The sequence below is a fragment of the Nyctibius grandis genome, chromosome 32 (genome assembly GCF_013368605.1).
Source record: "Nyctibius grandis isolate bNycGra1 chromosome 32, bNycGra1.pri, whole genome shotgun sequence".
Taxonomy (NCBI): domain Eukaryota; kingdom Metazoa; phylum Chordata; class Aves; order Nyctibiiformes; family Nyctibiidae; genus Nyctibius; species Nyctibius grandis.
The window spans coordinates 1,126,930-1,145,423 of NC_090689.1; the positions used below are offsets into that span (position 1 = coordinate 1,126,930).

The window sequence follows — 18,494 nt, forward strand, 5'->3', positions numbered from 1 at the left end:
CTCTTCGTAATACTATTCTATCTGTGCAACCTCACTGAAGCAGGTACTTCTACTTTCCCAGTAGGATGATCCTCCTACAGTTACATCCAAGAGGACTGCTATTTTAGCTACTGACACATTAAAGCATAACCTATTTTACCTTTTCTTAGAAGATAAGCTAAACAAACCTTTCCACTGTGAGATAAGCTAGTAAGATACAAGATGATAACTTTGACACCAGCCCAAAAACCAAAGCAAGTCTTCCCCCATTCCTCCAGAAAGGGAAAACTGGAGACAGCTCATCCTGGCAGAAAGTTCTGGGGGCCGTGGGCAGTGGCCCGTGCGACCCCTCTCTCCTCTGACCCACATGACAGAGGCAATATTTGGACAGTTTGAATCCTGCCTCCACCCACCTTCCTCCTGCTTCCTAATGAATATCCAGTCCAGCTCCACTGCACACTCCTTTGGCCTCCTTGTCTGTTTACCTGGACTTAGGCAGAATTTAGGCCATGTGAATACGGCTCTTATTAACCAGAACAGTTACCTAACTCAGTCTTGTTCAGCTCCTCATAGACCAGGACTATAAGCAATTGCTTTGACTGTCCTAAAACCAAGTCTCCTCAGCCCACAGGAATGTGTTCACCTTCCCATTCTAAAACTTTAATTTACTTTTAGGTGAATCACAGACACAGTAAAACCTTCTGTTTTTATGAAAAGGCTGTCAGACACATTGCACAGATGGTATATGTTTGAGCATGAAGTATCTCTGCATTTTATGAGCAATATTATCCAAATTTAAAGCAAAACCTTATTTCCGTTATAGTATGAGCCCAAAATTCGGATCTGATTGCCTGATTAGACACTTGTGAAATCCTAAAAGTGAGCAGCTGGTATAAGCAAGAGAGATAAAAGTACTATTTACTGTAAATGGGAAGTCTCAATGCTGCTGCATCTAAGATCATTGTAAATGACAATTAAACTATAGCCAAGTATAAGATTCAAGGATGTCCTCTATTTAAACATGTGTTCCATAAGTAATTTCACAGATATTAAAAAAAGAGGTTAAGTAACATTAATGAAGAAAACATCCAGAGCCTGTCGAAAACAGAACGACTTAGTCTTAGTAGATTGACAGCTAGTTTCCACAGGTTTCTGTTCTTTACAGTGATTTTTAATTGCAAAATGTATTTCCTTTGCAGAGGTGTAAATCAGTCCCTCACATACCCTTTATCCCTGGTGGAAGAAGAGATATACTGCAAGTTAAGTCCAAGAGGAGAATAATTAAAAAGGAGCAGAGACAGGCAATAGTGTAGCTGAGTGCATGGGTTAAGAAATCCCAGAGAAGATGTAACATTTTTTAAATGCCTAGAATAATTTTTCACAGAATTTTGATTAGCTTTACGTAACCACTGGAGGGTAACTTTCCCTTACAGCACTTCAATCTGTTTCTAACTTCACCGGTACAGCTTCTGGGATTAGAGATATAACTAGTGTCCCTGCAGAGAAAAACGAAAGGCATCATGGTATAGTCCGTTACAACCAAAAGCGCTAGAAGTATTAATAGATACAGAAAGAGCGTGGCATTGCCTGAATACTTCTGTTCTATATTTGGAAAGAAGCTCATTGATGATTTATATCATATGAGGATGAAGAGTATGGGAAGTTACAAAACAGCATCTGAGACAAATTTAAAAAATCTGCAGACTCTGGTAGTCTGCCCTTAAGAGCCCTCAAAGAGTTGACTGAGGAGATCTTCCTTTTCTTGGTGTTCATTTTTAATAACATTTTTAATGGTGAAGATTCCCGAAGCTGCGCCAGTGTTAAAACAGGATAAGCAGGATGACACAATGAACTAGATACTAATTAGCCTGTCATGGATCCTGGGGGAAAATGACAAAAAGAGTATATGGGATTAAATAGAGACATTAAACAATCAGAATACAAAGTTGGTGACTATATGTGTAGTAGATCTTTAAAAAAAAAAACAAACCCAAACCAAAAACACCTAACATTTTTTGCCTCATCAGAGGAAACTGAAAAGGTAGCATAGGCTACCATCAGTGTATCTTGCATTATTATATTATATATATCTTCATTACAGATGTGATCCAGGCCATTTGGGGTTTCATGTTAAAACTGTTTATCTAATCTATAAAAAAAGGACAGAAGAACATGCCTTGAAGTTTCTAGACCCAGTTATCAAACTGGTAGTCAATTGTGCTTCTTATCAAGGAGATACAATTCAAATCAAAGACTTTTTTATTCAAAAAGTTATCTAATGAAGTCCTGAATTCTTAGCTTTAATAAGTTTCATACTTGACAAATCCACCCCTGAAGGCCTTTTTAATGCATCTACAGAAAAACTTCCCAAGTGTGCAATTTCCTACAAAAATGACCGTGCTTAATACTCAGAATGGGCAGAAACAGCTGTAAGACTTCAGAGAGTCCTACATAGCATTGTTACAACGCTAGCATTTGCCAAGTCACAGACGTCTAAGGAGCTCCTCAGCAGCAGGACTTCCCGCAGGGACACAGGACCTATTTCTACAATTGCAAAGAACTGAGATATCAGACACTTTATTTTTGGGATATTAACAATTGGTCTTGTGTGAGTGATATTAACAATCAGCTGTTTCTGATTGTTTTCACAACTCTGCTGGAGTTCTGTGCACTGAATTTCTTCTCAATCACACCTTGCTTTTCAGAAAGGGAGTGTAATCACGTCCCAGTGACCTATTTCTAAATATGCAAAACAAGTTTCCCGCAGCATCAGTGAACAGTGACAGTGTAGTAAAATGTTTACTGGCTTTCATTAAGAATGCTCTGCAATACTCACATGCAGCCCCAAATGCAAATAAATGTGCCGCCATCTCAGTCATACTGATAGATGCCCATCTATCACCACACACCATGTTTTCCATAGCATCCATACTTTTAATGTTGAATGTTCACACTTCACCCTTACGTTTTCTATCGTTTGTCACTGGCCTACATTTAGTTGTAAATATTGCTAATCACTTGCCAGTTTGCAGCTTCTATGAGAAACAGACTGGCACTCATCTGCCTGCTGGAGAAGTGCTGCATGTGACAGAACTCCCAGATACACAGACCCGTATCTTGTGAGGTGTTGTGTCAATGTTGCTGTTCCCAGCAAGCCCTGGCAACTGGAAAGCCTCTGGAGGCTACAGACAGCTGTTATAGTTCAAGGTGGACTAAAGACTGCCTTAAGTTGTACTTTAAGAGTGTACAAAGGCTAGGCTTGGTGCTGAATTTAAAACCTCCCTGGCTGTCTGTGTACTGGGCGCAGGTCTGGATCCAGGGATCTGATCTGAGATTGTTCTCGAGGGAGTATAGGTAATTTTTCATTTCATCAGACCTGTTACATACAGTTTGTCAAGGAGTGCTAGAGATAGCACTGTGTTGTGTGTTGCGGAGTTCAGTGGCTCTAAGTGGTTTTAGTTATGTCTACACAATTCAAAACATGATAACTCATTAACTGAGGCTTCATTAAGGAAAGATCCAGGCACATTCTTTCAAGAACAGGACTTGGAGGTTTTGTCCTGCTTCCCATCCAGTAAAAATTTGGTTTCTCCAACAGCTTTTAGAAGGGCTTGCTTCTTCCCTGACCTACCTTTATGTAAGTCCATTGACTTACTCAATATTCAAGTTGATATAAGGCAGGAAAGGATCAGATGTGTCCATGAAATAACTGCTGGAAAACTGAAAGTGTCATGGCTAAAATGACTAACTAGATGTATGAAAACATGAAACAGATGCAATACTAAACCATACAGACAGAGACCAAAAGTGGCATTGACACAGGTGATAGAGTATTCTTAGAAACAGCGGATCAACGCACAATGCAGATTCAACGTGGCAATGCCTCACAGTACTACACTGGTCTTTGTCAATCGGAAACAACCCTTCTATCATAATTAACAGTGATTTTCAATGTGGCATTTTTGACATTTCACAATAAAAGTAGTAGTGCAGAAAATTATACATTATGCTCAGGAGGGAGCAAAAACAGTAATTCAGTTTCAGCATGTTTCCCAGGGTAGTACCAAGGTTTATGGGTTTTCTGTTCACAGGTAAGGATTATTTTAATATAAAGGGAGCATCGTGTGTCAAATGTTTGATCCATTTTCTCAGGAGATTTCCCACCTTGAGCTCTTCATCCTCCTCAAAGGTACAGATTTATGAACTGTTGCCTCCCTGATGCACACACATATTAAAGTTCCTCAGGCATTGCTTTTCACTGATGCCTCTTCTACTTTCAGAACAGGATCTCTATCTTGTTAAAAGCCATCCTGAAGTCATAATCCTAAATCCAAACCCCCTCATTTCTAACAGCCAAAATGTTCTCTGAGCCTCAGCTACCAACCCATAACGTGTACTGTCCTCTCCTTGCTGGATCTTCCAGCCATTGCCAACATACCTTTGGTTTCACTTGATCAGTTTCTCATGCAATCATGACTCAGTGATGGGAATTTCTGGTGACAAACAAAACCAATTGTATAATGCTTGACATCCATCCCTTTGTTCTCCGGTTGTTTTCAAAGTTTACAAGTGCTAGCCACCAACCTCACAATATTTTTATTCTGCTGTTTTCTTCCAGAAACAGATGTGAGGAAGCAGTATGGAGCTCAAGAGAGGAAAGACCTTCATAAAATCCAGTGTGCAACATGAGAAAGTGCCACCAGTGCACACAGTTCCTATCAACAAAGACAATACAGTAAAAGACAAAAAGGCAGCTCTGGAGGGAAACCAAAGCGTAGCTGAAGTCCAGCTGGCATGTTTGGCCACTCACAAGAACTACAGATTTTCCAGCAGAGCAGCGAGGAATGGGGCTGGTGACAACTGCCTGGAAAAATCATCTGGGTCCTCCTACAAACTTGTAAGGAAGAGTAAAACCCATGACTGTGTTACAGAGGCAGACAAAACAGAGCAGTGCAGCCCCAGCAGCAGGGCTTGTGAGGAAGGTTTTTCTGGAAGGGGTAAGGGGCGACTTGTCAATAGCATCAGCTTTTCAGGCATGTCCAGCTCCAGCAGTAAGAAAGAGTGTGTGGTCAGCCCCAGCCAGTCTGCATGCAGCAGTCAGATGATTGATTACAGGAACTTTGTGCCACAGATGCCTTTTGTACCAGCTGTTGCAAAAACCATTCCCAGGAAGAGGATCTCCCTCAAGAGATCTAAGAAAGGGCTCAGAGATATATTTCATATAAAAAAAAATAAACCAGAAAGCTTCACGTTCCTGGTTGAGAAAGACAAGAATCTGTCCTCTCCAGGTTGCAAGAGCGAGTTGTCTGGGCGTCTTGCGAAGCATCTTTTCAAAACCGGAGAAACATTTGCAGCTGATTGCTTGTCACAAGACTGCTCAGACAGTGAACTGCAGTCTGACTCTTCCTATGACTGCTGCAACACCCTGTGTGAAGATGTCGCTTCGCTGAAGAGCTTTGATTCCCTCACTGGCTGCGGTGAAATCTTTGCTGATGAGAGCTCTGCTCACCTGGAGATGGAGAATAGCAAAGAAGTTCTGCTGAGACGAAGCAAGCACAAAGACAGCCCTGTCATGGGCTCTTTCCAAGGGGGTGTGGAGCAGCTGGCCTCTCCTGGCCAGAATGAGACCGTTGAATTTGCAAAGTTTTGGGACAACATCAACAAATCAGTGAGGCTACATCAGAGCACTCTGTTTGATAAGAAGTTACTGAAGATACCTGGTCCTGAAGTGGAAAAGGCTAGAAGCCAGGCTGCTGCATCTGTGATAGACCCCCAAGTGTCACCTGATAAAGATGATGACAATTCCAAAGAGAGCTCCACAGAAACAGCGACTCCAAAAAGTGACAACCAGGAATCCACATCCACAAGTGATGAAGGCTACTATGATTCATTCTCTCCTGGACAAGATGATGAAATGAAGGAAGCTCAGACCCCTGGGGTCCCAGGTAGATTTCCAAGAGACAGCTACAGCGGAGATGCCCTTTATGAGCTCTTCTATGACCCAAACGAAGTCAAAATAAACCCAGTCCTAGATGATGATTTGTGCACATCTGAAAGCATTTCAGAACAAGCCATTGAAATCCCTTTGTCCATTTACAGCTTTCGTGTTGGAGCTGAGGAGAACATGGCTTCCCAACCAGCTCTAGACATTATCAGCCAGGGTTTTTTTCACAGCACATGGAAAGGCAAAGAATGTTTGCTAAAGCTCTGCGATACCGAGCTTTCACTGACCATGGGGATAATAAACTGGCTGCGAAAACACTCGGGACTCGTTTCCTCCCCTGACTCTCTTCAGGGTTCTCAATCACAGCCAGAAAAGTCTAATGATTCATCGATCCCACCCAGCCCCAGTCCAGAGCAGAAAGTGAGCATGGAAGCTCAGCAGGAGAAACCAAGCAAGGAAGACTCTAATACATTTAACCTACATGTGGCTTTGGATGAAAGCAAATGTGCAACCCAGGCCTCTTCAGGAAACGTTGCTGAAAGAGACCACAGCCTGGACTCTTGCCCTAACACATCTAGTTTGGATTTCCAAGGAAGGGAAGGGAGTCACCACAAGGATTCACCTACAGTGCCTGGTTCTGTGGAAACCACCAGAGCACCAAGTTATGCACCACAATCACAGGCTAACGGAGACAATCTGCAAACATCTTCAACTGAGTATGAGAAGGCGACAATTTCAGAAGGATGTGAGACATGTGAAGATAAAAACCCACTGCCAGAAAAGCTGAACGGAGAGAGTGGCTCCCAGAGCTCTGAAAACCCTTCGTTAGATGATAGTCATGAAGTAGAATCATGTTACTCCTACAAGACTGCTGCGACCTCACTCCTGGATCCCCTGGAGAGGGAGGACAGAAATAAACCAATGTATCACTCACTCTCTATTTCCTGTGACAAACCACTGCAGCCTCTCACTCTCCGACGCTTCCAGAGCTACATTAGCCCCACACCAATGGAGAGCAGCACTAACATAGTGCAGCTCTTAGAGCGCTGTGTAACACAAGTGGCATCATTAAAAATCAGCTATGAAAACAAGCACCTGGAAGACAAATGCATTGGAAATGAAATGAACAACATCATTTGTAAGATGTCTCAGTACAAAAACAAGTTACTGTTGCAAAATGAATGCAACTGCATTGCCCAAAATCCAGAATGCTTCAGTATTCCTGACACAAACCAATACAACTATGAGACAAGTTTCCAGTCCAGCAGTCTGTATCATTTGAAGCAAAATGGGGAGCAAATTTGCTCTGAAGATCAGAAAAGTAGAGCAAAAATCCTAGATGAGGTCACTAGGAGCAAGATAAATTTTGAATATGCCCAGCTAAATAATGAAGCACTCTCCTATTTAAAAGACTTTACATTTGATCTCAGTCCAAGTGACTCTGCCCCTGCTACAACTCTTAGTAGGCCAACATTTTTACCTCTCTTTAACTCTGTCTGCTCAGACATACCTGCTGCTTTTTCGCAAGCTCCATACAGCACCGCCGTCTCTCCAGCTGACTCGCTGCAGCCTCAGGAGCCCAAGCGGTGCAGCCCAGGGCCGTGGAGTTGTGCGGAGAGCCCTCGCAGGGGCCTGGCTGGAGGGAGCGCTCCGTCCCCTCACCCAGAGGCAGCGACCCCGACCACGGCAGTGACAGGGAGGAACCAGTAACGCACCTGCGTTGGGAAGGTGAGTGCTTATGGGAAGCCTGAAATTAAATGTGAAATAAGTAACATCTGTTCCCATTTAACAGAGGGACACATATGGCAGCGCAGTCTGACAGACACTCAGGGTTTCTCAGTTTTCCAGTTTCATTGTTCTTAACCTTCACTTTAGCGTGGCAGTTAAGAGTAATCAGAATTTAAATTACAAAATTGCCCAAACCAGGGGCCACATATAGCAGGTATCACATTCACTGAGTCTTACAAGTCCCATGCAAAGGCTGAAGCCCCATGCAAAGGTTGAAGCCCCATCTTCCACCGAGGTGGAAGTTTTCACACCAGCTGAAGCAGGGAAAATTTTTCCTTCTCCCAGGATCGGGCACATTTGGAACAACACTGTGGATATGGCTGCCTGGCCACAGACTGCAGACAGCAGTCAGATCAGATTCCTCACTATCAGGTCATGAAATCCTCTTGCTACATAATGACAGCATAAAAATTATGCCCTACTTCCCCTCTGTAGTCATAACTGGGCATTAGACAGAGCTCTCCACTGGAGACGTGATGTGCGAGCTGCTACGCAGGCGGTCACACAAGAAAGCCAGAGATCTGCAATGTGAAGCCACAGGGCAGACAGACATACCCTGTCCTGCAGCTGTATACATGTGGTGTGCCCTCGAGCACAAGGGAAAGCCCACAATGACATGCTGCTGCCGCTAGTGTACCCAAAGGATGTTCTTCCTAACAGGGCTGCAGGCCTCAAGTCTCTCTCCAGCAGGTGCAGCTGGTCTCTGGCCAAACACTGCTGTGGCAGAGCAAGAGCTGAAGCCAAGGCATGCTCCACATGCAAGGCTTGACAGGCTTCTGTGAGAGGGATTAGAGGGTCTGTGCTGCACCTGCAGCTTTTGAAAATCCTTGAGCCACACTTACATGGTATAGGGAGATCCAGAATTTGGTCTCTGACATGGGGAAAGAAACACCTCTGCTGTACAACAGGAAAAGCTGCTCAAGTACACAGCCATTGTGCTGGTTCAGATTTGCCTGGCACACAAAGCTTTAGGCCAGAGCAGATACTACCCGTACATACTGCTCTAACTCCACGCCAGCTGAGAAATCCTCTGTCCTCCAGTTGCTGAGAGGAATCTGTCGTAGAAGGATAAAACCCGTATGTGTTCTCTATTATGTGCCCTGCCAAATATGACAGATTGGCTGGACTCTGCCCAGCCCTGGCACTCTGAGAAGGAGCCTTTGGAGGTGGTGGAAGATGGAGAGGAGGCTGCAGCAAGGGCCAGGATAGAGAATAAAGGAACAGCTCATTATTGAACAGAGGGACCCAGGGAACACTCTTCTCTGGCTCTTGTTGCTCACAGTGGTGTGACTGCTTTCTGGTCATCTCTAAAGTCTTCCCAAGCAGCACAATCCAAACAGGACAGTGTTTCTCTCTGCGTGAGGCAAACACACCCTTACATTTTCAAGTCTTGGGAGATTCAGCCACCCACTTTGCTATTTACATCTTTATGAAAGTGCCCTTCCCCACTAATGAGTCTCCCATTGCAGGGAGGGATATTTTTCAGGGGTCTGCATGAAGTCAAGGGCCAGAGACTGTTAGTCTCCAATACCTTTTACTAACATATCATCTAGTTATAGCCTGTTCATCAGTGAACTAGGTCTTTCTCTACTGAAAGAAGTGGGTTTGTTTTTTTCCATTTTTGTTGCAAACAATGCTGACTAGCAAGCCACCTTCTCGTGTCACCAGATTTTTGGGCAGAGCTTGCCATTCAAGGACACACCGTAGCCCTTAAAACTACTTGCCTCTATTTGATTATTTCTGAAATTAAAAATTCAGTACAGGCAAGGAAAGGTTTGTGGTCACAGCTAGTATACGTAAGAAACCAGTGCTAGGCACAGCTTTTTAGTGTTAGAACAGCAGATCAGTGTATGCATTGGCCTGATATTTTTAGTTTGTTGCAAATATTAATCCACAGTGTACTGCTAAGAATATCCATCCCTGCCTTTGCAGGCTAGGAACGTACAAAGGGATTCTAATTTTGAGGAGTCACTGGCTTTCTGGTAGAAAGGGAGAGTCATAGCTGCCGTGACTGTCAGAAGTGGTAACAGCCTGTATCTTTACACTGTCCAAGACATATGGCAAGTAGACATTGCTGGACTTGGGGCACTTTCTACTGCGTCGTATGAAATGGCAGCTGCTATACACCACCATGTGTCAGCACAGGTAATACCTGCAGTGTCAGGAACGTGACGCAGTTCATATGCCACCAGCTAAGTCCCCCCGAGAAGACAATTCAAGTTTTTTCCAAAAGGGATCCACTGCTTTTTGATAGAGGTTTCTCTAACAGTAAAATGAACGGCATTTTAAAATATAGATGGGAGTTGCATATTCATAAAGTGACTCTGAGGAATGGTCTCATTTCAAGGAATCATTTCACTACAGGCTTGCTGTTTGTTACAATTTCTTACAGAGAAAAGAATTTAGACAATAATTAAAATGTCATTTAACATGGTTGAAAGAAATGGTCGTGGTGACAGATATAAACACTTCCCTGTGACTGAGCTTTCCCACCCAGTGTCTTCTTGCCTGCCCACGTTAACAGATGGCCTACAGGTTTGCCGGAAATTTTAGGTTTTTTTGAAGGTGACTCAGGATCTTTGCCTTAAACAAGGGGGTGGTAGTGTGAGAGAGGCAACACACAAACATGGTGTCACTTTTGAATCCATGGAGACAGACATCATCAAGAAACACTCCTACGCTGGACATGACTGTGCAAACCCCAAGAACTTATACATGAAGAACGCTCCAAGGTTCACTGTTTGAAAATGCCTCACTCAGGAGCTGTGAGGGAAGTGACAGAGCCAGAGGCAGCTCCTGCTTTGTCCCTCAGAACAAATACTTCATAAGCAGCTCCAATGCAGCCCCTGCTCCTCCCATGGACTCCCAGGCCTGGCCTGGAGCAGCTGGGAAGGAGGAGGTCAACTTTCTTGCCATTTATCATGGGGCAGAGGAAAAGCTGATCTCAACAGCCATTAAAATCTCCAGGTTTTGTCACCCCATCTCCACGTCTCAGTACCCACACCAACAAATGAGCCCATCCTCTGCTCCAACTATTGTGCAGGGTTCCCCTGAGCCACGCCTGGTCTCCAGGGCTTCTCTATCCTGAACATAGACGCACAACTTCCATGAAGAATGGTGCAAGAAGTGCCAGTCCCAGCTCCTCTTCCGTTTCTCCCTTCTCTGGCATTTTAGACAGAAATTTGCAAATGCCTCATATCTGAGCTCACCAGGATTTTGAACCCTGATGGTAAATGAACCCAGTGGCAAATGGCATCCTTACATGGGGATATAGAAGGGTTTTGTAGAAGGTGGAAATTACCAGTAGGAAGTGCAATGAAAGGCATAATTTTCGTTCTTCAGTATCAGAAGGCTGGGACTTAGGAAGCGAATGCAGTCCATCCTCTGAATAGGGGTAGGATTCCTAGATTTGTATATTCATGGGCCGTAGAAACCAAGCTGCAGAAGTTTGTGCTTTATGACTGGATGTTTTCCATCAGGAAACTCTTCTGTCCTCAGCAAGGGAGCACTGTCCTAGAGCAGTGCCTTGGGATGTCTTTTCCTGACTGTTGCAATCTCTGGAACTGACTGAACAGGCAGACAACACTGCACGTCATAGCAACTGGACACAGGCAGAACAAAGCACTCTCTGCAAACACCAGCGTTTTAGACCACTGAGCCATTTCTACCAGTTAACACGGTTTGAACTGCATCTTCCGTTAACTGGTAGACGTGGCAGAGCAACAAAAACCACGCGTGTTCCCAACCACATGTGCTCACTTCATTCAAATGCCGAACTGCCACGTTGTGCACCAGTTGAAGCTTTTGGGTGTGTTTCAGTGACAAAAGGAGCGCATTGCAATAAGCTTGCCCCAAGGTCCGAAAAAAATAGATAACTGTCAATCAAAGAGGGATTGCCATAATAGATAGGGCAGCTGTAGATAAGAGAAGGCAGTATGGCATACGTGATTGCTGTTATCAAGGAACTGAGATTCAGAAGCAGATAAAATACAGCCTAGACACTGCAAAGTGACAGAGGAATGCGTATCTGATCCTCACCAACTGAAGGGCTACTCGCAGCCTAGGCAATTTCTGTAATGCTTTTTATTTCCCCCTGGTTCAATTTTATTCCCTCTGTCTTAAATAAGGTTGCATTTCTCCCAGACAGATATCTATCTGCCAGGCATAGGAAAGGCAGACTGCAGTATTTGGGTTTGATAAAAAGGCAAAGCAGAGCCTCATCTGCATATAGGCAATTGTCTGATAAACTATGGTATTATTTCTTGAAATGGCCGGAGAGATACCTTAATAGGTAAAAAAATAAAGGCAGAATCCTTCTGCACACAGCAGGGAAAGAGTATGGTAACACATTCAAAGCCTGGGGTAATAAATCCATATATTTCCATGCTCCCTCCATGGCATAGCAAAGAGGTCCTCTCTCAAGTCTCACATGATGAAATGTAAAAACAATAAACTGCAGAGACAGCCAGCACATTTTCTGCATTGGAAGTGCCTCTGGCTCTGAAACATGCATCTTCATAATGTGAGCTGCCCAGATCATCTTGCACCAAACCAGATACTGAAATCTCATCTGACAGTCCACCAGCCACATGTGCACACACACACAAGCACATACACACACGCTCCTGTTCAGATAAATGCATCACAAAGTACAAATGTACTTTGTGTACCTTGTCACATATGGTACCACAGAAGCAAAGAGCAGGGAGACAGAGGTGACAGGCCACTGCCTCTGCTAATACATTTGAGTGTTAGTCACCATGTGCCCAGATACTTGAGCTAAATGCTAAATTAAACAATTTTCTCCTTCATTAAACAGTGTTGCTTCTGGACTTGGCTCTGTCTCACTGTGCTGTCTTCCTGGGACTTTGTCATCAATGCTTACTCTGCCCAAAATCAGAATTCTATCAGGAGGAAGAAATGTTCTTGCCAGCTTATTTGCTAGAGAAGGGTTTTTCAACACAGTTATCAGCACAGATGATCTCTTAAATGGCAGATGCACTATAATGTTGTTAAATGTGTTTAATTTTAAAACTGAAGAAATTGATTTGTTGCTTTACCCGCTATTGCAGGAGGATGGTTTCCATGGATACAGTCTTATAGGGACTCTATTTTTCTCCCGTTGACAACAGTACAGAAAGCTAAACTCTCATCTTCATTGCACCAGCATAAATTTGAAGCCAGGGGAACGATTCCCAGATTTAACCCTGAGAGCAGAAATTGGCTCCCAGTCTCCTTCAGCCTGGAATCTGAGATTTTCAGGGCGATGGCGATGGAGGGAAAAAAGAAAAGGAAAACAGTTTCTGTGGACAGCAGCACAGGCTGAGGGAGAGGACATATGAAACACAGTGGCTTTGTGTGAGAAACGGGGAGAGGTCAAGGCAGAATGCAAACAAATTAACTGCTTATTCAGAGGCTTAGTGTCTTGCCTGACACTTAACTGCAAAAATACAAGTCAGGTTTTGGCTATAGAAGTTTGGCTATAGAAGACTTTATAATTATCTGCATAGGATTGGGCCCGATATCACCCCATTTGTTTAAATGAAGGGATGAATCAGTTGTTACCATTCTGAAGAAAACCTGCTTCACTTCTGTTTTGCTGTGGTGGCCAGGTAGAAGGTGGGAAGAAGGGGGAAGTGAGAGACTAGCATCTAGTTACAGAGCAGGTTTCTTCATTCAAACAGGAGATAATCTTGTCCCTTCTGGAGTACAGTCATGGAGACACTGAACACCAAGCAGATCCTCAGCTCCAGAATGCTCTGTACAAATCTGATAGCATTTGTACTCACCAGCCAGCAAGTACAAAAGAACAGGAGGAAGAGCCTGGTAACCTCAGCTTTTTGGACCTGAAGTGTAAAATCTCTGGTTCTGTCTCCCCCATCAGAACATGCAGAGAGGGCAGAACCAGAGTCCTCCAAACAACACTGCATCCTACCTCTGCCAATGGGCTGCAGTAGGTGCTTGGAAGAGTGCCAGAAACAGGGCAAATGGAGAATTTTGAAACCTGAAATAATCACCCTCCCATCTTCTGGCAACCAGCACTCTGAGCTAGACAGTGGCTCCTCCTGGATGTCTGGGTTTAGTGCTCCCTTTTCCAAACTCACTTAAGCATATGAATGTCAAAGCCTTCTAATTTCTGTTATGAATCTTTAGTTTGTTTAGTGTGTGTCTTTCAGGCACCTCTTAAAATCTGATGTCTATTGTGCTGTACATTTTAATTTTGCTTTGTAAAACTTCCAAAATATTCCTTTTGAAATTCTTCCTTTTCTGACATCCATTTGTCCCAAAGACAGGCACTGTCCCTTTTGTGGCCTGGCAACACTTGGGAGATTACAGACACCGTTGTGATTGTATATTCAGAGCAGAGGCCATGCTTCAGTCTAGGGTCTCCGTGTAAACAAAGACTGATAGTCCAGGGAGATAGAAAGCACAGAAATTCTCAGCACTAGTATTTTTCCCCCAAAATACCCCAAACCGAAACCAAAACATTTTAAATTTGGCTAAAGTAAGAGCAAAAAATTTGACCAACACAGTGAAAGGCATGAAGAACTGTTGTCATGAGTGTTCATGAACAGTAGCTCAGGGAGCCTGCACTCTTTTAAGGAAACATCCAAAATGAACACAGTTCCCCATCAGGTCTTATGGAAGGCTGTTCTGTTTTAAGCAAACTTTCCTTGTCAGTCCTTCAAGAAAGGCTAGACTGTATACATCTGGTGTGGTGAGTTTCTTAAGCCATTCAAATCACGGGGACTGCATCTCATTTACAACATTTGAAGGTGCGAAAGATGTTCACAGTTCTTGGACAGCAATACAGCTCAGGATAGAGAGAAGCAAAAAAGTACTGTATGTTAGATTTTTCCTATGGAGTAAGGCATTAAATCTAAGCCTGTGGCAGGCCTGTTCAGGTAAAGCTTAAAAGATCTTGTGCCACTTAATGATAGTGGCAGCCAGTGATGACAACTGCACAAATGATACCATGATATTGCAGCCAGCAAGTTTCTCTCTTCCCACAATCAGCTATCCTCTCCTTTGAGGTGATTATATCATCCAAGAGGAAACTATCAGTCTGTAGGTCAAGATATAGGGAAGATTACTGGAGATCCAAGAAAAAGGAAGGCCCTCTTAGTCCGTATTTCCGATTGAACGATTCTCTTTTCACAACAGAGAACAAGGTAGGAAAATGCAGATTGTATTGCCCCATCTCCTCTTTACTGGTCTTCTCTACCTGTGATATTTTCCTTTCCAAATTTACCTCTTTTTCCCTTCATGACAACTTTCCCTCTAACTTGCCCCAAACAGGCTCAACTCTTTCCTCTCCTATGCTGTACATTCCTTCTGCTCCCTCTTGGTGACTGAACCTACTTCAAAAGCCCTTTCCCTTTCCCACATGCCGGCCAAGCTGACACCTCCTCGCAGCTCATTAGCCCTCCCAGACAATTCTCCCCATGCTCAAGAGCCTGGAAACCCCTCTTCAGGCAGGCAGCCTCCTCCCCAGACTCATAAGATCCCAGTGTCCCCACCTCACTGTCTGTGTCTGAAGCAGTGGGGAACAGCTGGGAAAGGAATTTCACACAAAGGAAGCAAAGCCGTAATTTAGAACTGGCCCTTTGCTATCACGGTCTCCTCTCCTCCTCCCTGTTTCTTTCTGCAAAGGAAATGTGCTGACTCTACAGAATCCCAACAGCAGCATGTTGTAGATGATTATGCACAAAATGAAAAGCGAGTGCTCAGCACACTACGAGAACAGACAGGCTTGCACAGCACCCCCAGTGCCGTGCCCACAAAAGCCAGTCAAGTTCTGTTTAACACCAACAGCAGCCACAGAACCGAGCCTTGTGTTCTGTGATTTGGTCGCATTAATGGAGGCGCAGACGGTGACTGAAGGACACAGAGATGGGAGAATCGCAGCCTAAGATTAGGCAGGATTAAGGATTTTTGTCCTCTCCCAAACCCCTTTGTTATGTTTTTCCATCTCACAGCCAACAGAGGGGAAAACAATCAAGCCAAGGTGGCTTCTGGGCTGTGATACACATCCAGGGAGATGTCTACAGAGACATCAATGGCAAAACAAATTCTATCTGACTTCAGTAAGGAGGGAGAGGGAGCCTTATTTACAGCAGGAGACACCAGACAAAACACTGCATCAGAAATTTTCACAGCTCCAGCTTTTCAAGAGAGGTTGTGCCCTCTGTTTTCAGCTGCACTTTTAGGAAATATTCGATTGGGTGTTAGCCTTAATTAACCCTGGTGCAGCTGCATTTCTGAAATAAGGGAAGGTTGTATTTTACACAAACATCAAATGGGGCTTGTCAGCGGCAGGAAAAACATTGAGGAAAAGGAGCACCTCTCCTGTCTGCGTACTTTAAATAGAGGATGCTGCAATTTGTGGCTCTTGGAGAAATACAAGCTCAATCTCCCTTCCTTACCCATTCTGTCTTCCCTCAAACATACAGGCAAGTTGGGCTTTGCTCTGAAAAAAGCACTAAGTAGACTGTTGCTATAGCAACCAACTCCCTGAATCTCGTTTACAACGAAGATGGTGGTCTAACCACCTACATCTTGCAAAAACCCCAAGTTTACAGCTTCCCAAGTAGCAACTGGATGTTTTTACAGTGAGGCTATCTGATATGGGCAAGGTCGGTTAGGTTAGTTTGCAAGAGTGATTAGGTATTTGGAAGTAGTTTCCTACTGAGATAGCAAAAAGATGCCAGAAACAGCAGGGTTGCAATTTCAGGCTTTTTTTCCTAGATTTCTTAAAGGTTCAATGAATAAGACGACAGTGCTTGAATCATCTCAGCTCTCAAAAGTGCTCTTCAACTATAATCTATAAAATTTCAAAACACCTAATGAATCTTACTTACAAATTTTAAAATGCCCTTAGTTTTTTCACAATCAAAAGCTGTTTTACTTAAAATCTTGTAATAAAACTAATAAATAATTTTTCTGTTAGAGAAAGCTATGTCAGTTTTCCCTTCAGTGTTTATTAACAGAGATGGCAGCTAGACTGTATGATTGAGTGCAATCCTTGAAACAAATTACGAATGGATGAGGTTCATTTAAAAATTATATTTACTGCCAGTTGAGGGCTGTTTGATGTGAATGATAGAAATGTGAAGGCTTTATGTTATGAGATTTTATAGATAAACATATGTACAGGCACTTAAAAGGAAGAATTCTCTCTGTTGCTCCCTTGACCTCTGAACCTTACACATTTTATATTATTAAAGATAAAGATAGTGCACCCATTAGTGTATATAGAAATTGTAATGCGTTTGACCCACAGTGGTTCAATCAAACAGCCACCAAACTATACAAACACAAAAAGCTGGGGCAGCTTATTGTTTCCCAAGTAAGACTAGTCTCTATTGCAGCGTGTTTTACACTTACTTAATTAAAGGACCATTTAGTCTTTGAAATATTAAAAAAATTCCAAAGATGAAGCAGGCTTTTAAATGAAGTCCAGAGAGCAGGCAACTTCCATTTAACTGAATAAAATTAGGCTAAATATTGATTGTTTATACTTTACTTCCATTTTCCTACTTTTGTTTATTTTATTGGAAAAATGTATGTTTTCATCTTAATTTTCTCAATTGTTTTACTAGCCATGTTCTAACATCTTATAGACCAGCAGTAACCCCAGAACCCCGAACTGCAAACTGCTGCTCTGCAGGGTACTTCTGAGCCTTCCAAAAATTCTAGATTACATGATCAGAAAAGGAAGGTTCCACCTTTCTTGTCACCTTGCAGTAAAAACTTCTTCTTTCTAGCTTGGTTCTACCCCTAATCAGTCACCACTGTCTACCATAACACTGTTCCCATTCTGCTGTTCCTCACTATGCCTTAAGTGTGTTTCAGGGAAGCTGTATTTTTGCAAGGTCAAATGCTGTAGTTAATTTTCAGCCTAACAACCAGTAAACACCATTAGGAATTTTGATTGATTTTAATGGGTAGGATACTGCTCTTAATACCTGTGGGATTTCCTCAGAAATCAATTTCACTAATCCCTATCATGTGTTCATGTAAACCATGCTGCACTGAGGCGTGTTCCACCTCCCCAGATCAGTAGGGTAGGGTTCTTCCCTGAGCTGAAATGTGACCTCTGTCAGGAGGTATGCTATCTTCCTTTATTTGCTAAAGAAAAAATGACAAGTCTATAATTGCAGTAACTATTATTGGATGCTAACTATTATTGGCCTAATCCTGAGTAGCAGAGTGACCTCAGCTGTGTTTTGGCTTCTCTACAGACAGATGATTGAACTTCCAAGTTGCCCACACTGTCAGACAGTGCTGGCAAAAAAAAAATAAATAAAAAGAATAACAACCAGTTTCTCTGTTTCTTTATCTAACGTTATACCTTACACTGTACCAAAAGGAATGGAAAATGAGGCAATTCAAATGAATGTACATAAATCACCTGGCTGGATATAGACCATAATTACCATTTTTCATTTAGCAAACACAAAAATCTTTATGGTGAAAGTCAACAGTGAGCAATAAATCATTACGTTTACCCTGGTTATGTACTTCAAGCTTTAGAGATAAATTCTTGCAAGGTACAACCAGTCTCCTGTACAAATGCACTCCAAAAATACGTACTTTACTACTGCCACCCAGAAAAGGCCTGGGGGATAAGGGCAGGAGACAACCGTAACAGAACAGCTGGGTTACTCTTCACCTGTACTGAGAACCAAGCAAGTCAGCAAAGAGCAATCAGCAAAGGGAGGAACACAATCCCCTGCAAGCCAGCACCTCTTGGCTTGGGTAGGATGATGTTATACTTCTC

At 43.1% G+C, this 18,494-nt stretch overlaps 1 protein-coding gene across 1 annotated transcript; it reads left to right on the top strand.

The window, feature by feature from the left end:
• The first annotated feature begins 4,618 nt into the window (after positions 1–4,618).
• AMER3 (APC membrane recruitment protein 3) lies at positions 4,619–7,633 on the top strand. The gene has a single exon (XM_068420997.1). The coding sequence runs from the start codon at positions 4,619–4,621 to the stop codon at positions 7,631–7,633; it is 3,015 nt and encodes a 1,004-aa protein (XP_068277098.1).
• Positions 7,634–18,494: the final 10,861 nt, after the last annotated feature.